The following is a 20,698-nucleotide window of genomic DNA, read 5'->3' as shown; positions in this document are numbered from 1 at the left end:
TGATTTAGGATCAGACTTTTCCTGAAACAAAAAAGACATGAAGTACTTCACTATATTATGATGACTTTTTCATCACAAGGCTGTCTCCTCCCTGCATCAATATTTCCCGTGAACTTTCTTTTGCCATAAGCAGACCTGGTATGTAGACTCCTTTCCTGTCACCCTTAATGTCTTCACTAGTCCTAGTTCAAGCTAGGCTGGACAAAAAAAACTTCCAGATTTTGTCCTCAAGTACCTGAGCAATACTTTTATGCTCCTCTTTTATTGCCAAGCCTTGATTCCATTGCTTGTATGCTCCCTTCTTGTGTCTTTCTTCATTAAGAAACTTTCTGCTTAGCCATGTGGGCCTTCTGCTAAGTATCCTCCTTCTTAATGGACGGTTTGTTCCTACATGCTGAAGTTCTCTTTAATCAATGGCTCAATGAATCAGGCAGCTACCTCGGACAGTTTTCTCTCACAGGTGAACGTCAGGGATTCCTAACAATTCCCTGGATAAGCTGAAGTCTCTTTTCCTGAAGCCAAATTTTGTAACTCTGCTGCTTATCCTCCTGGTCTTCCTCCAAATTCCCAAACTCAATCATGTCATTGTCTTTATGGAGCTTACCACACAGATCAAACTCTTAAATTTACCTGGTTTAAACAAAGTAAACCAAAACAAAACAACTCCCACTAGTTCATTTGGGACAGTTTTACAGTAATCATCAGCCAGCTTAACCTGGATAGTTCAAGTGAACTGGCTTATAAAGCAGCCCTCTATACTTTTGATATTTGCAAACAAATAGCTAAGGAGGTATGATCTTCGGTCAGCTTTGTTGCGTAAGACAACTTATGGCATTACATTCTCATTTCATTTACTAGCTGACTTGTTTTATTTCAGTAGAGTCAAGTAATGACCCTCCCATTTGTGATACTGAAACTTGGACCTGTTTCACATATAATGGATGAACTGTGGTTATTGTGGTACTGCCTTAGAAAATGATTCAGCATGAGGGATTATGAAGAGTAATGTCTCCTTTCTTTTCTGAGGCTAAATCACAGCTCATCGGTGAAAGATGGTGTCCCTGGTTAAAAGAGGTCATTCAAAGTGTTCGGTTCAAAGAGATGGCATGCCAGTTTGCACTCAAATAACTGCTGCTGCCCTTCAGTCTTCCTGTGTAACATTGCTCTGTCCCTGTAGCCTTGTTTTACTACAAATCTGAATACCTAAGGCAAGCTGCATTTTGATGCAGTCACTTCAGTGGTACTTTCGTGAAGCAGACAAAACTCTGCTAGGCTGAACAGTGAAAACACTGTGCCTGTTTACAGTTCTGTTTTCTTGGTTCTTTGTGTGTGATACTTGGGACACACATCACTCATTCTGCCTAGTATTTTTTTTTTTAATATAAAATCATTTGTTTGTACATGAAAAATAACTAATTAGGTACACACAAAACTGTGATACCGTTTCTCCAGAATAAATGGCCTTCAAATATGTTGTCTCTGCATGTAACTGTAGGTTCACCAATTTCTATAGCTAACAATGCTGGTAAATACATTGCTGTATTTTTGTGGTATGTCCATTAGGAAACCAACTGAAAAAGCAGTTCATTTAATATATGCTGGATGAGGCAGCATCTATAAATTGGGAATAACTTTGTGTAACTATTAACCTCAGCTAGATTAAGTTGCCCGATTTAGATACTTTTAAAACCCACAACTGTATCCAATCCAAATATCCTGAAGAAATTCAGTTAGGTTTTTTGGAGTAAATTGCAACTGAGATCTTGAATTCAAATCTTACAACGAATCTTAAATGAATTATTTTAGCTATGTTACAAGAATTTCTCAGGTTTCTAGAATTTATCTAACTGTTGAAACCCATACACCTGCAACTGGATTTGATTGCTGTTCAGTTCCTCTCTGCAGACCCTAATCTTTTGCAATGTTCAATCCTTTACCAATAAGGTGGCATTTAGAGAAGTTTTTTTACTCAAATTCTGGAAATACTTATGCTGGTGTGTAAGTTACAAGGTAAAAATAGTCTCAGTGGAGTCTAGAAGAAAGGCTTACAAAGCATGATGCAGGGTTGTGTCAAGAACCAGGCATAGTCTTGCTACATAAGCATGGTTTGTCACCTGGGCTAGTATATCTGGCTTCTCAGAAGCGCTAACACATCCTGGTAAAATAGTCTTGCCAACACATCTCTGCTGCTTCCACTGCTTGAGCTATGAATAATATTTTTGTCTGTAGTTATAAAAGAAGGCCCAATGGTTCTTGCTTTGCAGACCTGCAGGCTACGTGGTTGCAGTGCATGTTTCTTTCCTCTCATGCACATCAGTTGTGGTAGCTCTGAGATCTGTGTTAGCTAGATTATAAAAACAGATTGGTGTTTTTACAGTTTCCTGTAAAGGCCTGTAATTTACCACTTGGTCTATATTGCCTTCATTCTTGCAAATTGAAGACTTAAGATTATTAAGAAATGGTTTCTCGGGACAAAATCTTTTATGTCAATATAGCATAATGTATGTCTGCTGCTTTGTCCTTTTTCTCCAGCTCCCACTGATTGTTTCTTCAGTGCATTGACCCCTCACTTCTCTTGTCACAATTGCTTGTGAACTGATTTGGGAACTGATCCAGCTTTAAAAATCCCATATCGTCAATCAGTATTGCAGTAAAAAAAAAAAAAATTGGCTTTTTCAACCACTTTCTTAGATACTGAAAAATAAGAAAATGGTTATATTAGCTTTACTACAGTTCAGCTTTCGGAGGTGGCAGTGATTTTCAATAAGTTCACATATGAAATAGAATAAAATTTCATTTCAGTAGAAAAATTGCAGATAAAATTAGAAAGCTTAAATGCCTGTAGTAGTTATTGTTTTAGAGGTGATGCAGAAGGCAGAGGAAAATACTCCTTTCTATGGATATATAGTTGTCAAGGCAGTGTTCCTCTATATATGATGAAAATGGTGACATTTGGCAGAAAATTAAGACACATCATAGTTCACAACATTAATTTGCATTGTTTGTGAAACTGTTCTTGTCTTGCATGCACTATAGTGATTGCCACTTTCATACTGCTCTGGCTGTGGATTAAACAAATGTAAATATATTTTTCTAAGAAAGCATTCCAAATCCATCTCAAAGAATTGAGATATTGTTTCTTGAGGAGAGAAAGCAGACTAGAAGTTGTAGCTAGTCTCTTCCTTGTCAGTAAATCCTTTATGATGAAAGTCATCAAATGAGATAAAAGTATAAAATCCACTTTGAAGCTATTCTGATACTGTTGAAACCATATGGAATCATAGACTAATTTAGGTTGGAAGGGAACTTCAGAGGCCATCTAATCCCAACATCCTTTTTAAATCAGGGGTAACTACACAGATCAAGTTGCTCAGGGGCTTGTCCAGTTGAGTTTTGAAAGTCTCCAAGATGCCACAGCCTCACTGAGCAGCGTGTTCCTGTGCTTAACTTCCCTCATATTCATTATTTTATTCCTTATAGCCAACCGGAATTTAGCTTTCTGCAATTTTTGATTGCTTCTTGTTCTTTCACTCTCTACCTCTGAGAAAGGTCTGGTTCTGTCTCTGTAACCATCCATTAAGTTGTAGAAGATGCAATTAAGTTGTCTGTTAGCCCTCTCTTCTTCAGGCTATGCTAAACCAGCTCCCTCAGCCTCTCCTCATGTGTCATGTGCTCTAGCCCTCCAGCTGTCTTAGCAACCCACCACTGGACTCTCCAGTTTGCAAATCTATCTCCTGTCCTGGGGATTTCCAGACTAGACATGGCGTTCCAGATGCTGGCTCACAAGTGCTGTGCAGGGAGGAATGATCTCTTTCCTCCACCCGCTGGCTGTCCTGTTGCTAATGCAGCCCACTATGCGGTTAGCCTTTATTGCCTCAAAGGCAGACTGCTGATTTGTACTTATCTTACTGTTCACCAGGACTCCCACAGATCCTTTTCTGCAGAGCTGCTCTGTCACCAGTCAGCCCACAGCCTGTACCAATGCATGGGGTTATTCTGTCCCAAGAGCAGGACTTTGATCAGGTTCTTGTCAGCCCATTACTCTAGCTTCTTGAGACCCCTGTAACTGCTCCCCCTATTTGCTGTCATGCGTGAACTTGCATTCTGATACTTCATACAAGTCTTTTATGACGGTGTTCAACAGTTTTGGACCTGGTCTTGATGTCCAAGGGATGGCACTCATAGCTGACTGACAGACTTCTAAATGTTGACTGCTACTCTTTAAAGGCCAGCACTTCAGGCAGCTTTTTATGCACGTTGTATGTTGACAATTGGATCCTTTTTTCTCTCCCCCCTCCCCCCCCTTCTATTTGGGTACAAGGATGCTGCATCATCTTCTTCAGTATGTTCCAGTAAAGGCATAAAATAAGATTAGGTGTACTTTCCTATATTGACTTGTGGGAAAGCACAAGCTTCTTTTATACCTTTCTTTTGAAATGTTTTAAGAATCAATTCTTATTGTGAAAATGAATTGTAGATACACCTGCTGAATGTTCCAGATTCTTTTGCTGTATGGGTCTGCAGGCAATTTTGGAGACTCGTGTTTTCAAAATGTGATGTAAAAATCTTTCCATGTATTTAAAAAAGGAAAATATTGGTTGATGGAATAGAAGGTTGAGCTGCAGTTGAAAAGACCTGTATAAAATACCTAAAAGTCAGAGTCTGAGAAAGTGAGGGACAGGCAGGAAGCTTAAGTTTGAAAAAAAAAAAAAAAAAAAAAAAAAAAAAGATTTAGGTGGTAATGTGGAAGCAAAACAAATCAGTGTGACAGAGTCATGTTCATTTGGGCTATTGGAAATAGCAGGAGAAAGAACTGTCATGTAGGACAAGGAAAGCTAGTGTAATAAATCACAGCGTCATAAAAGTAGTAGAAAGTTTCAGCAGTGACAACTGGAAAGAATGAAGGTGTCAGAGGGAATGCTTTCTTTGTATGTATCTATACATCCGTAATACTACGTGGTCCTGAATGCAGGCAGGAATTCAGACTAGGACTTTGTTTTTGGTAAGTTGTTTGCTGCCTTCTGTTAAATGTAAGTAAATGCATATAACCTTCTTACTTTGCAGGGTGTTGTGATGTTTCATTAATTAGTCTGTTCCATGCTTCAGGCACTGACACAAAACGAACATTTCATTTTCAAATGTATATGTAGCAGTAGCAAGAGCACAGACTTTTACTGGAATACAGTATGTTATATGTGAAGAGGACCAAAAGTAAATGTTTCTCTGTAATGGGAATAAAGAGATGGTACTTTCTTGCTAAGGTAGTAAAGAGATCCTCTTTTGTTTACTTACTATTACCTTTTTCCCCTGTGCTCTCTGAAAAAAATTTATTTTGCATTATCTTTCTTACTTTTGAGGATACCCTTCTTTTGGAATGAGATTGGTTTTTAAATGAAATCTGAATTTGGCTCTCTACTGAACCTTCCAAAAGAGAGAGGTGGCTGGAGAATTCATTTTGTATGATTGCAGAAGGAAATGATCTGAGTCAAGTGGCCTGGTCAGGTAATTAAGCTACAACAGAGAAAGCTCGCAGAGTCAGTCAGTCGGTCCGGTGTGGTTGGATGTCTGATTCCTTCTGAAAAATTTTAAGTGGCTGCTTTTATTATCATTAATTGGGGAGTGCCAGCAACAAATCTGGAAGAATTACACTGCCACTTTAAAGAAATCCAATATATTTCAGCTGGAATATAAGTTTAATGATGAATTGATGGCTGTTTATCTGCTGTTCTGCCCACCCCTTAGAATTTGAACATTTGTAAGAATAATTCCCATGCTACGTGTCTGCCGTGTTTCTGAATTCTTGTGTCTGTAGGCAGTCTGCGACAGAGTGGCAACGTGTATTCTTTGGGGCTGTCTGTTTCTTCTTAGGTTGTTTTTTTTTTTTCTTTATTATATGATTTAATTAGATGTTTAATAATTTTAAAACTATCTCCAGAGCATCTAGGAAAGTTCCTCTAATAGTGAAGCATTAAGTAGCTTTAAGTGCCTCACAGAACTAAACCTTGGAAGCATTTCTGAAATATTTCCCCTGCTAAGCAAGAGGGATGTCATGAAATGAAACAAAAAAGGAAACAATATTTCATTTGTATGGAAGGATAAAGTACATTTAATCTAAAACAGCCTACTTCAATATTGATGGTTTACTTGTGGAGTTCAGCAGTTTTAAAATAGAAATCTTATTGGTATTAACTCTACCACGTGTAGGACAAATTAATCACATAGAAATGCACACGTTACTGTACATCGTAGCTATCAAAAAGCCAAAGCACTGGAAGTTCAGGGGGTTTTGTAACTTTGAATACAGCTGTCTTAATTTTAAAACAAAAATGTTCAGCTTCTGGCAACTTACATAGTAGCATTTCTAATGTTTTTTAAACAGCTATTAATGTAGTCAAGCTGTGTTTTTTTTCTTCTTGTGTGTGTAATCATCTGCTCAGTGGTGCACTCTATAACTAGTAGCAGGAGACAGAGGAGTGGCCTGCTGTGATTGATGGGGCGAGGCCCAGCAAACTGAAAGAGTCCCATCTGGATTAGGTTTTGGGAGCAGTCAGATGTTGAGAGGGAGGTCAGTAAGCCTTGCATTAGCTCCCCCTCCTTCAACACCCCTATCATCCACACTCATGCACACATTACTTTGCTCACACGCCCTCATCCATAATTGATGCTTGCTTTGGGCAGATGCTGTATGGCCTGGGACTAGAGCAGCTGCTAAGTTTATGGAGAATAAAGGGAGCAGGATGGTACAGCAGCAGGTATTTTCACTTTTATTTTCACTTGAAACTCTTGATTTTAGCCAAGGCAGGGCATTTCTTATAACCAGCTGCACCACTGCATGCAAGACTTCTAATACGTGTTTTGTTGCTTAAGTCTGAAGGAGGGCAAATTACGGTGGTGATTATGTATCTCTGCTGTGCTTGATATATCTAACGGCGCTGTTCTTAAAACCAGCAGGTTTACAGAGTAATGTTGCATTTTCCTTCTTTGTTTCCGTGCCCTAAGGATATGATGCAGTTTGGCTCATTTAACTACAGTATGAGAGGCTTTCTCTAAATGTGAAATATCCCTTGCCAAAGAAACAAAATGCACCAAACAGAAAACAAACAATAAACTGTTAGCTAGACTTTAAAATGCAGGCAAGCAGAAAGGTTTTCATTGAATACATTTTTATGCTGCAAATGTGTTTTTATAAAGAAACACTGCATAAGTAATGTTTTCTGTGCTCTGTCTTTTGTGTACAAACATAACAAGCTTGCTTTATTATGTTTTGACACTTTTCATGCATTTCTTAATTATGAAATCCTTTCAGAGCAGAAGATGCTGAAAAGGCATGTTGAGATCTGAGATACTAGCAGCATTTTAAATTCTAAGCTTTTCTTCAAATGGAGTATTATATATATGGAATAGGAATTATTTCAGTTACCTGCATCGTTGGAATGCTTTCTTTTTTTGTTCTTTAGAGTTCAACATTTAACCAGAAAGCAATAAATTTGATTTTATACACTGCCACGTAAAGCATATTTTTCAGTTGAAATGTGGTTTTCATTAAAACTCAGGCCAAAACATTTAGCAGAGCCTGACTGTCTGCCATCCTTTGTTCTTCTTTCTGTTGCCAACAACTACTTTATTAAAAACCATGCACAAAGTGAGCATTAAGGGGTCATTTAATCTTAAAGATACTTGGAACTGAGTCTGAAGGGACAACTTCTGTTTAGCCTCTCATGCCTAGGTTGTATTAAGCGATGTCTGTGTACTGTCATCTGCAGTTTTGAGATTACTCTAATACTTGAGTTCATAGGCTAATTTAGGATCAATATTTCCTGTTGCTTTTAGGGCCATTTCATATTTTCAACTTAATGCATTAGATCTATTATTTCCTTTATTCATTTTAGTTCACTGTATTTTAAAGGGCGCAACAAAGGTACATTTTAGGTGATTATATTTGAAGAACTTCTGGTTCTTTAAAATCTATTCAAATGTATCTAACTTTTGTGTAGTCTGGGGTTTCCATCAACCACATGTATATACAAATATGTGTTAGCTGACACTGCGTTGTTCTTGATATAAATTCGTATTCTAAACAATAAGCTATTGGCTTGATACCCATATAAGTAGTAAAGAACATGTTTATACATACATGCTTTTCTACTACATTGTAATACTGTGTCTATTGAATTAATTGTGAATCATAAATTCACACTAATTTTGAAGGCTAGGAAAGGCTACACTAGGCACCGATTTTCAACAAAACAAACCCCTGACCCTTTGTTGTTTACTTACTAATGGGATCTCGGTTCTAAGTAAGTGTGATACAGACCTCAGCTTAACAAGTCTAATGAAAGAGGTAGAAGAGTCTCAGCAACGTGAAGGTGCTGGAATTGCCAGTGCAGTTTGCCATTTTATGATAAATCTAAAAAGTGAATCATTTGGAGTTGCTGGTAAAAATAATATAAAAGTTCAACCCTCTTAATTAAATATTAGCTGTAATTAGTGCTAAGTGTGAATGCTTTGAATATTAATTAGGGTCTCATGGAACTGCTGTCAATGTTAATGAGAAACAGTGGGGGTCTCAGCAACATCTGGTTTAGGACTCAAGGTAGTACTAAAACCTTTAGATCAAATGCACCTGGACATTAGCCCTTGGTCCCTTTGTTGCTGTTATTGTTCTTTTTTAACAGCTGCTGACTCTAATGTCATGTTTAGCATCTGACATGAAGGAATAGCTTAAAGACCAGCAGTAACCAGCTACCGTGTTCCAAAGCCAGCACAGTGAAAATGCTTATATAGGCAGAAGTTCAATTTGCTGTTGTTCATTCCTACTACTTGCTGAAGTCCTTCCTGAAACTGTTGATTAAAAAAATTATGGTCCCCTGCCTCCCCCACAAATTTTAAAAATACTTCTTTAACATTTAATAAATGTCTCTGATCTAATCCAGTCATTGCTGGTTTTTACTGCATCTGGATTTTTTTTTAATAGTGAAAATATTAGGTAAAAGAAATAAGAAAGGGAACTTGCCGTTTTAATATAAGAGCATATAAGTATACGTTTACAAGAGTTTTTAACCTCCACTGAAATTTAAACAGGGCAAGTTTCAGTGCAGCAATAAACTTGGAAAGATTGTAGATATATGCAAATGAAACTTACTGACTTAGCCCTGTGAAGTAGGTAAATGTCACTGTTTTCATTTTGAAGGTGGTTGAATGAAGCAATGTAAACTACTTGCTCAAGGCCATACACTAAAATAGTAGCAAAGATAGGATCAAAATTAGGGAGGGTTTGATTGCTGATACAGTGTTTTAATTTTTTAGGACACACCGAATGCCTTTTACAAAGGAAAATTTGATTTTCCCTTCTAAGCCTGGCATGTACCAAGGCTTATTCCAGTGCTGTGATGTCTTCAAGTACGAAATACAAAAGAATGTCTTTTATTCATCCAGCCTGTTTTGAAATTAGGAAATCAAGGACTGATGAGTATAAATAAGCAAAATCCCTATAGTAGTCCTGTACAGGTACTTGTACATGCTTTTGGTGGGAAAATGAGTATTTTAAAAACTAATTAACATTTTACTCAAATATTCATTTTTACATTACTTGATATTTAGAGAGATAATTTTATCTTGTAAATCAGCTCATCTGAGTTTGGGATAATCCCTGTATTAATGGCCTCTAATGCTGCGTCATCTGCAGCATCATGTTTTGGACGTCTTTTGTATAGGTTCTGAAAGATTGTTCTGTACATTTCCTCCCCTAGAATTATTAGTATTTGGTATGAGCAGAGCATTTAGTCAGAAGTTTCTAACTGATAAATTAACATGCTCGACTATCCTTTATTATATCGAACATAAAGATGGATCTATCTATAAAGAGATGAGGGCATTTGTTTTTAATTGTATAGGCTTATTGTAATATGGAAATGAAATACTATTGTCTTCAAATTTAAAGCCTTTAAAGTTCTTACATCTATTTCTTTTGACAGCCTACAACATAGAATTTTTCTTTTACGTTAACTTAAGATTTTGGACTGATGCATTTTTAGATTCAAATATTTAATATTTTGATTGGATCTCATTTTTTTGCATTTGTGCATGCAGTTGCTCAATACAGTGTACCTCAAAGTATTTCTGAATATCTTACAGAGAATTATTTCATAAAAATATTTTCAGCATATGGTTAACAGTATGCACCCAAATCCTGCTCTGTGTGTAGGTTGCATATATTGTGTTCTGCCAATGGTAAGTCAGAATGGATCACAGACCATGGGCTAACCTCATCAGAGCTCTGTATTGGCAGTTGCGCTCAGTAGCCTTTGGAATAAACTGAGCTTTGTCCCTCTTCATTGTCTGAGTTGAGGCATTAGTTCAGGTAGACTTCACTGACCTTTCCCAGTTAAAGAATAGTCTACAACTATCCAGAGAACAGCTGATTTGTTTGTCTAATTATAGTAAGATTTAATAGCGTTAGCAGAATGGATTTAATTCAGATAAGAAATTTTCTCCTCAAGAAACAAACACTGTGCCCTTTTCAGGCCAGCAATCTTAGCAGAATACTATCATCGCTTTCTGTGTTAGGTGTGCAGGTTCAAGGCTTATTTTATCTCACTCCACACTTCTTCCTTTTTTCTTCTTTGATTTTTACAGGGTAATCAGGAAGCTACAGCACCTCCTGACACAATGGCACAGCCTTATGCCTCAGCCCAGTTTGCTCCACCTCAGAATGGTATCCCTGCAGAATACACAGCCCCACATCCTCATCCAGCTCCAGACTACACAGGCCAAACCACTGTTCCAGAGCACACGTTAAACATGTACCCTCCTGCTCAGACACACTCTGAACAGAGTGCAGCTGACACAAATGCACAAACTGTCTCCGGCACAGCCACAGTAAGTCAAGGTTTCAGCTATTTCTAAAGCAGTATGTTTCAAGTTACGTGTGTATTTATTGATAACATTTATTCTTACGTTACACTTAATAGTTTTGCACTTCATTTGTGTTAGGATTACTCACCATTTCAAGGTTGAAAGTCTGTCAAAGTTTATCATTGAACTTGGAGGATATAATTTTGCTGCTTTTGGAACCTCTTAGGAAGTGTGGGAGCTTTGTAGAATCTGTAGTTTCCTTTTCTACAGTGTTAGACAGACAAAATGATTAATAGCAAGCCCTTGAATCATATAATAAAGCTTGACTAAGTCCAATATGGAAAAACATTGCAAAAGACTGTTTGTAAGCATTCATTTGGGAAAAAAAACACCCAAACAAACCAGACTCATTTTGTTATTTTTAACGACCTCTGTATTCTTGACACTTCTGAGTAGTTTTTCATAGAAGTGTCCATTGAACGATACTGTATTGAAATTAGTTGCGGAACTGTGTGAATGAGTATTATGAAGAGCATGTCTGTAATACTGTATTTTCTAGAGAGCTTGTTTGTGCAGCCATTACCAAAGTTGTGTGTGGATCTGTGCTCAACAGAGCAGAAATGATAGACTTTTTTTCCTTCTATTTGATTTATATATGAAGTTCTGAAGTGTCATGAATAATGCAAGAGACTCCTTGGATGGCCCTACCTGGTAATTTCAGTCACAAATTTCACACATTGATAGTTTAGTGCTTATGTCTTAATTCTAGATTGGGACCCAATATGTCCAGTGCCAACATCTGGCAGATTTCTGAGCCATCAGCCTGTTGTGGTTTAACCCGGCAGGCAGCTAAACACCGCACAGCCGTTCACTCACTGCCTGCCCCCAGTGGGGTGGGGCAGAGAATCGAGGGGAAAAAAAAGTAAAATTTGTGGGTTGAGATAAAGACAGTTTAATAGGACAGAAAAGGAAGGGAAAATAATAATAATAATGATAAAAGTATATAGAAAATAAGTGATGTACAATGCATTTACTCACCACTTGCTGACCGATGCCCAGCCAGTTCCCGAGCAGCGGTCACACCCAGCCGGCCAACCCCCCAGTTTATGCACTGAGCATGACGTCCCATGGTATGGAATGTCCCTTTGGCCAGTTTGGGTCAGCCGTCCTGGCTGTGCCCCCTCCCGGCTTCTCGCTGGCAGGGCATGGGAAGCTGAAAAGTCCTTGACTAGTGTAAGCATTACCTAGCAACAACTAACACATCGGTGCGTTATCAACATTATTCCCATACTAAATCCAAAACACAGCACTGTACCAGCTACTACGACGAAAATTAACTCTATCCCAGCTGAAATCAGGACACAACCACATGCGTTACATGTGTAGGATCTAGTACAGAACAGACAGCACACTGCAATTTGAGCATGCACTTGAAACATCTCTACTAGCTGTCCTCATCCTTGCCGCAACCATACTCCATACCTCATCTTACCTCCCCTTCCTCCCCTGGCATATATCCAACCTGAAAAGTTTCATGCAGCAGGGCAAGAAGAAAGGGAAAGCATGTTCCCTTAATTGAGTTGTTTGAAGATTTATGTTTATTGCCATGTCACTAATTTCGTTATATGGGTATGAACAAGAAAGAAAAGCACTAACAATAGCAAAAGCACAAAAGGATATTCCTTGCTACTATCGTGGAGATGTCCTTGTGAATTAATTACACAGTTTTGTGGTTTCTGCAGTAAAATGTTTCAGTTCTTTTATTTTTGATTTGGTAACTTTTTATTGCCCTGATTGGCCCTTTGCTCTAGTAGTGTGAGAAAGTTTAAGTTGAAGAGCATCCTGTTTACCTATATCTCATATAATTCTTTGCAGCTCTACATTGTCCCCTCTCGTTAATCTCTTTGCTAAGTTAACTTCCTGGTTCTTTCCAGCTTTTAAAATTTTCTTCCATAATCATTTGTGATTGTTGTCAAACTCTTGTCATTTACCACTGTCATTGGTTTAGAGCAGGAACCCTAAGCTGAATAGATACTCCAGAAGAGATTTGGATATTGACTAAAAATATAGTCTTTCCTACTGTCCCTGTCTCATTCTTCTTATATTCTATTCTTTTGCTTGCTCTTTTGACTGCTGCTGCACACTGAACAGTCCACTGTGATGCCCAGCTCAGCCTTTTCGTATTTTGAAACTGTTGGTCTGTTTGCCGTTCAGTTCTGAAGTAAAAGACTGTCAGTGCTAAAATCAATGGTAAAACACCTGATGATGCAAGTGGGACAGGAGCTCATCCCTCATCGTTTATTGCTTTCAATTTATTGTGTTTCCTCACCCCTTTTTGATTTTTCAGTTTGAAGAAGTGTTAGTCCCTTTATCAGAAAAGTCGGGTATGCATTTTTCCAACATCTTCCATGGCAAAGGTTGATGAAAAGAAATAATTTGGACTGTCTGCAATGCCCTTATCTTCTTCAGGTGCTCTATTCAATCCCAGCTCTAGCAAATCCAATGATTCCCTTGAAAGTTTCCTGCTTCGGATATACTAATAGGCTTTATTGTTAGTTGTTTTTGTATCCTTTGCTATCTGCTCTTCTTATTTCCTTTTTGCCTTCCTAATATCCAACTTATATTTTACTTGTCATAGACTTTCTCCCTTCTGGTTCCACTTGGAGTGAACTTCCATTCTCTGAAGAGTAACACTTCAATTTCACTAACCTTTTGTATTTGGGGAATATAGTATAGTTATTTGCTCTTTTTACTACAGATCCTTTTCTTGTCTTCCTGTTTCCTTTCTTACAGAGGAATGCGCATAACTTTTTGAAGTAGCTCCCATGCTGTTTATAAAGAATTAGATTTCCTTACTTTTGACTTTAGGGTATCTTTGAGAAAGTTTTGTTTTGTTTTTTAAAAAGATACTTTTTCTAAATTGCAATGTTATATTGAAAGTCGTGGATACTCTCCCTCCCTGGAGAACAATGCATTGAAAATAAAAGTTTACAAGAAGTGTGTATCTATGGATCTACGTTGTTCAAAGTAGCCTTGACATTTAACATATTACTCATCAGTTAGTTTTACAAATTTACAGTCAAATATTGTTTTCACAGTTTAATTATGGGTACCTAGGTCTAAAATCTGTTATACTGTGTCTAATTAGCATTCCACTTAACACACTGTAGAGACATTATAAATAGGTACATGCAGATGGATCCCCAGCAGATTTGACATGGGCTTTGTAATATTATGAGGGTCCAGCTGTGTACATCTCTCTGTAGGTTTAACAATACATGTTTTTATTACGAAATAGAGCTTCAATAGCTGTGTCAACATTGTAACTCCATGTGGTCTTTATTGTTGAAGGAAAAAAAAAATCATGTTTCTTTCCAGTTCCTGCTAGGTTTTTGAGTAGTTGGCTACCAGTCTTAAAGAATCATAGAATCAGAATGGTTTGGGTTGGAAGGGTCCTTAAAGATCATCTAGTTCCAACCCCCCTGCCATGGGCAGGGACAACTCCCACTAGACCAGGTTGCTCAGAGCCCCGTCCAACCTGACCTTGAATGTTTCCAGGGATGGGGCATCCACCACCTCTCTGGGCAACCTGTGCCAGTGCCTCACCACCCTCACAGTGCAGAATTTCTTCCTTGTATCTAACCTAAATCTAGTCTCTTTTCAGTTTAAAGCCGTTACACCTTGTCCTATCACTACACGCCCGTGTAAAAAGTCCCTCTCCAGCTTTCTTGTAGGCCCCCTTCAGGTACTAGAAGGCTGCAATAAGGTCTCCCTGGAGCCTTCTCTTCTCCAGGCTGAACAACGCCAGCTCTCTCAGCCTGCCTTCATAGGAGAGGTGCTCCAGCCCTCTGATAATCTTCGTGGCCCTCCTCTGGACTCGCTCCAACAGGTCCATGTCCTTCTTATGTTGGGGGCCCCAGAGCTGAACACAGTACTCCAGGTGGGGTCTCATGAGAGCAGAGTGGAGGGAGAGAATCATCTCCCTCGAGCTGCTGGTCACACTTCTGATGCAGCCCGGGATACAGTTGGCTTTCTGGGTTGCCAGCGCACATTGCTGGGTCATGTTGAGCTTCTCATCAATCAACACCCCCAAGTCCTTCTCCCCAGGGCTGCTCTCAATCCATTCTCTGCCCAGACTGTATTTGTGCTTGGGATTGCCCTGACCCATGTGCAGGACCTTGCACTTGGCCTTGTTGAAGTTCATGAGGTTCATACGGGCCCACCTCTCAAGCCTGTCCAGGTCCCTCTGGATGGCATCCCGTCCATCTGGCGTGTTGACCGCACCACTCAGCTTGGTGTCACTGGCAAACTTGCTGAGGGTGCACTCAATCCCACTGTCCATGTCGCTGACAAAGATGTTAAACAGCGCTGGTCCCAATACCAACCCCTGAGGAACGCTACTCATCACTGGTCTCCACTTGGACATCGAGCCATTGACTGCAACTCTTTGAGTGTGACCATCCAGCCAATTTCTTGTCCACCGAGTGTTCCATCCATCAAATCCATGTCTCTCCAATTTAGAGACAAGGATGTCATGCAGGACAGTGTCAAATGCTTTGCACAAGTCCAGGTAGATGACATCAGTTGCTCTTCGCTTACCACCAATGCTGTAACCCCGTTGTAGAAGGCCACCAAATTTGTCAGGCATGATTTGCCCTTAGTGAAGCCATGTTGGCTGTCACCCAATCATTATGTCATGATTGGGTCATGTCACCTCCTTACTTTCCATGTGCCTTAGCATAGCTTCCAGGAGGGTCTGTTCCATGATCTTCCCAGGCAGAGAGGTGAGACTGACTGGCCTGTAGTTCCCCGGGTCTTCCTTATTTCCCTTTTTAAAAATGGGGGTTATGTTTCCCCTTTTCAAGTCAGTGGGACCTTCACCGAACTGCCATGACTTCTCAAATACGATGGATAGTGGTTTAGCAACTTCCTCTGCCAGTTTCCTCAGGACCCGTGGATGCATCTCATCAGTTCTCATGGACTTGTGCACCTTCAGGTGCCTTAAATGGTCTCAAACCTGATCATCTTCTACAGTGGGCAGTTCTTCATTCTCCCAGTCCCTGCCTTTGCCTTCTGTGACTTGGGTGGTGTGGCTGGAGCACTTGCCGGTGAAGACCGAGGCAAAAAAGTCATTGAGTACCTCCGCCTTCTCCATATCCCGGGTAACCAGGTCTCCCATTTCGTTCCAGAGAGGGCCCACATTCTCCCTAGTCTTCCTTTTATCCCTGATGTACCTATAGAAGCTTTTCTTGTTGCCCTTGATGTCCCTGGCCAGATTTAGTTCTATCAGGGCTTTAGCTTTCCTAACCTGATCCCTGGCTGTTTGGACAATTTCTCTGTATTCCTCCCAGGCTACTTGTCCTTGCTTCCACCCTCTCTAGGCTTCCTTCTTGTGTTTGAGTTTGTCCAGGAGCTCCTTTGTTCAGCCATGCAGGCCTCCTGGCCTTTTTGCCTGACTTCCTCTTTGTTGGGATACATCGCTCCTGAGCTTGGAGGAGGTGATCCTTGAATATTACCCAGCTTTCTTGGGTCCCTCTTCCCTCCAGGGCTTTGTCCCATGGCACTCTGCCAAGCAGATCCCTGAAGAGGCCAAAGTCTGCTCTCCTGAAGTCCAGGGTACTGAGCTTGCTGTGCACCCTCCTCGGACCCCTAACGATCTTGAACTCCACCATTTCATGGTCACTGCAGCCCAGGCTGCCCCACCAGCCCCTCCTTGTTGGTGAGAACAAGGTCCAGCGTAGTACCTCTCCTTGTTGGCTCCTCTACCACTTGGAGAAGGAAGCTAACATCGACACATTCCAGGAACCTCCCAGATTGCTTATGCCCTGCCGTGTTGTCCCTCCAACAGATGTCAGGGTGGTTGAGGTCCCCCATGAGGACCAGGGCTTGTGAGCGTGAGGCTGCTCCTATCTGTTTATAGAGGGCCTCATCCGCTCGGTCTTCCTGGTCAGGTGGCCTGTAGCAGACCCCCACCATAATGTCACCTGTCCCTGCCTTCCCTTTAATCCTGACCCACAAGCTCTCGGTCAGCTCCTCATCCATCCCCAGGCAGAGCTCCACGCACTCCAGCTAGTAATTGACATGGAGGGCGACACCCCCTCCTCATCTCCCCTGCCTGTCCTTCCTAAAGAGCCTGTATCCCTCCATCCCAACACTCCAGTCATAGGAGCCATCCCACCATGTCTCCGTGATGCCAATAAGGTCGTAGCCCTGCAGGCGTGTGCACGTCTCTAACTCCTCTTGTTTATTCCCCATGCTACGTGCGTTTGCAGAGAGGCATTTAAGTTGGGCCCCTGATGAAGCTGACTTACTGGCTGGAGTGGCTGGAGTTCCTTTGTGCTGCTCTTCAGGCGCTCTCCTGCTGACCTGTGATCCTTCTCCAGGCTCTGGGCATCTATTGCTGGCCCTGGCATCTAAACCGGTAGGAGTGGGATGGATTGAGGTTCCCCTCCCCCGGCATCTCTAGTTTAAAGCCCTCTTCACCAGGTTGGCAAGCCTATGACCAAAGATGCTCTTCCCCTTCTCTGACAGATGGACCCCGTCAGCCCCCAGTAGACCAGGTTTCTCAAAGCGAGTCCCATGGTCTAAGTAGCCAAACCCCTGGCTGTTGCACCACTCCCGTAACCATTTGTTGACTCACCAGATTCGACTGGCCCTTTCAAACCCCTTCCCTTTGACCAGGAGGATTGATGAAAAAACTACCTGCGCTCCTGAGTCCCTTACTGCCGCTCCCAGGGCTCTGTAGTCCTTCTTGATTTTAAGTGGAATTGATGTCAGGACATAGTGGCGTTTGTTTGGTAGGTTCCAATATTTTTGCATAGTTTCCTTTCAGTAAGCTGTATTACGTGCATTTAAAAGAATAATAATCAATTGATCAGTCATTCACAAAAGAATACTGTCGTGATTAATGTAGATTAGACAAGCTATTGGAGGCAAGACCAATTTTTGAGTTTTCTTATTCACGTGCATATTTATGTACATGTGAAGCTGGATATACCACTAAAAATGGATCTTAAAATTTTGAAATATGAAGCTAATAAACTGCAGGGCAATTACCTAATTTGTAGAACTACTACCAGAAGTGACTTAACCTCATCCGTGAAGGACTTAATCCACACCAAGTCTAGACATATGCCCTGGCTTTCTCTGTGTCCCAGTTTCTTTCTTTTTGTCTGAAAGAATCATACACTGAAGCTAGAGCTTACACTGGGTCTAGTGCAACCTAAACCCCAATAAAGATACAAATAATAAAGATAAAACTAAAAAGGTTCTGTGCAACTTCTCTTGAATCCTTTACTGCAACACAGAGTGTGATCCTGGCTTAGCTGGAACCTCTGTCAGTATCCCCATTTGCTGCAAATTGAACAAGATTCCAATCATCAGTTTTATTACAGGTTTGCAGTTTTGTGCACAGTAGAGTGCTATTAATACAGAAAGTCTGTAGACTTGATTTCCTTATGAGTAGAATCTGTAGGCTCTAGTAAAAGTTTCCTGTGTTGTCTTTCGTCATTCAGAGCCTTTTAAAATGGGTTGAAAGTACTACCAAGCCAAAAAGACAGTGCTTTAAACCGACTTTGAGTTGGTGTGGGACATTGATGAATACAGCCGTACAGAATATACAGTATTTTCTATATGCTATAAAAGCAGACAGATCTGATCAGAAGAGAATGTATGCTTTTCTTTGATTGAAACTGAAATATTTTGTTGAGAACTTAATATGAAGGGGTCCTTTTTTTCCTCTTGGATTTTACTTTTTATAACAAGACATTGCACGAACCCTTTCATAGCTTGAGCTTCTCCAGGGAGCACACATAATAACTGAATATAATGCTCTGGGTATCTTTTATCATTTGTAGCACTGACTTTCTGAGGACTTCCAGGTAGCATCTACTGGCTGGGCATCTTCCCTGTCAAAAACCATGCCATTTTCCTTACACTTCTCTCTTAGTTTAATTCCAAAGTTCTTTTCAGTTAAGAAAGAACATTTTCTTGCTTGCTGTTCCTCGAATTGACTAACAAGCACTTCGAAAATTGCAATTAACAAGTATGGAATGTTCTGATATTGTTAAGATTTTACTTTTCTGCACGTTATGCTTAACTAATTCAAATATAATTTAATGGACATTTGTTTAGCAGTGAAGATGTGGGATTAGAAATGCTCTTGTACTTCCAAAAAGTGTGTTTCCTAGTGAAAATTTTCGATCTGTTGTTTTGATAAAATAGTGTAAAATAGTATTTTGTTAGGATAAGTATTGGTCATAAGAGGTGCTTAGATTGTATGCGTAGGGATTGCTAACTTTGTATTTTGATGCTATGAAACAGAAAATGTACAGGACGAAAGGGAAGTAAATGTTTAAAGACAGGATGATTTAGCTGAAATAATATAAAATCATCTGTAGGTAATAAAATACTGTCAAAAGTTACTTTGAGTCTTTTCTGAATAATACGGTTTTCATCTTTTTGGATCAATATGTTTCACTTTAATCAAGGAAGTAGTCCATCTGAGTATATGCATAATCAATACTCATCCAGTACTGGGTTACTTAAGTGCTAGTAGGCTTTTGGAGTTGCATAGCATCAAACGTGCTTTTAGTCATTAACAAAAATAGTAAATTGCTTCTTTCAGGAAGGATGGATCAATGATAAGTGTGTTACAAAGTTATGGTGGTGGGTTTGAGTGTTAAATAATGACATATTTTAAAGGATTTTTAAGTAAGACATTTGATGACTTTATGAAATATGAAATCACCTTTTACCTGTGTACATATATATACACAAACATACCGTACATATATAGTTCAGAGAGTAAGACTTGTTGAATTTTTGCTTGTGGTTTTTATACATGACTTCCGTTGATGTTAGTGGGAGATGGGTATGTAAATACAAAGGGCATTAACGGGGCATGTGTAAGAAAGCAGGTAATAGTAAAGTAAATGTGGTTTCTCTAGTGTTTCCTATTCTAAGTGTATTATACTAATAATGGAAGTAAATATCATGGTCTGGTAAAAACGTGAGTTTGTAATAATGCTCTGTGTTTTGTGTGTGTGTGTATAAAATATATTCTGCTCTAAACATACTTCTATTTTTGCATTAGAGAAAACTTGAGGTCATTGTGCGGTCTTTCTGCCTTGGAATGTGACTTCACCAGATTTCACAAGCTGAAAAGCCTTGTTGTGTGCTTGGATAGGAGTCCTCGGGGGAAAATGCAGTTTACTTGGAGGAGCGTTGGTGATTCAGTGCATAGTGCTTTTCTGTCTAAGGTGGCTCTGAATCAATACCCAGCATGGCATTAGTGGATGCAGTGCTGCTGAAGTCCTGTAGAAAACAGGTAGTGCAGAGGTGTGGGTTGTCTGTGATCATTGAAGATGATGAGGTATTTTTCGCATAACTCCTCTGTTACGACTAAATTTCAGCTTGGTTGCTACCAAAATTCTTCCTGTAGCATCCACTGAACTTGATACTCTCCTGTGTAAAAAAATTGATATATTAGATACTAGAAGTCTGTTGTTACAGTTGCCCTGCTTTACCTTGAGATTTTGTATATTCTTTGAGATGTAATGGTTTGTAAGTTTGATGGTTTCTTTTCTTGGTGTTAATTATGTCCAGGTTTGTGCATTCTTTAGTCATGTTGCAGAGGCCATCTCTTCATCTAAGGATTTGGGAAGGCTTAGTGATACTCTGGACTGAAAAATTATTTATTGTGTTGAACTTTGTTGTTTTGGGGAAGAGAAAGATAGACAACCTTTGATTTTTTTTTTTTTTTTTTTTTGGTACTGATTTCTCTGTTGTGCTTTTTAATTTGGGTAAGAAAACTGACAGTAGCAAGCATTTATAGTAAAGTGCT

At 39.7% G+C, this 20,698-nt stretch overlaps 1 protein-coding gene across 26 annotated transcripts in view; it reads left to right on the top strand.

Annotated features, from left to right (window-relative positions):
- RBFOX1 (RNA binding fox-1 homolog 1) overlaps nucleotides 1-20,698 on the top strand; it is a 1,372,937-nt gene that overhangs the window by 1,214,036 nt on the left and 138,203 nt on the right. For all 26 annotated transcript variants that reach the window (XM_076351295.1, XM_076351294.1, XM_076351293.1 and 23 more), the window contains one exon: nucleotides 10,636-10,878. In XM_076351295.1, the coding sequence (XP_076207410.1) occupies nucleotides 10,636-10,878 (243 nt within the window). The remainder of the gene's footprint in view (nucleotides 1-10,635; nucleotides 10,879-20,698) is intronic.

The sequence above is a fragment of the Aptenodytes patagonicus genome, chromosome 13 (genome assembly GCF_965638725.1).
Source record: "Aptenodytes patagonicus chromosome 13, bAptPat1.pri.cur, whole genome shotgun sequence".
NCBI lineage: Eukaryota > Metazoa > Chordata > Aves > Sphenisciformes > Spheniscidae > Aptenodytes > Aptenodytes patagonicus.
This window is presented reverse-complemented; position numbering and strand designations above follow the sequence as displayed.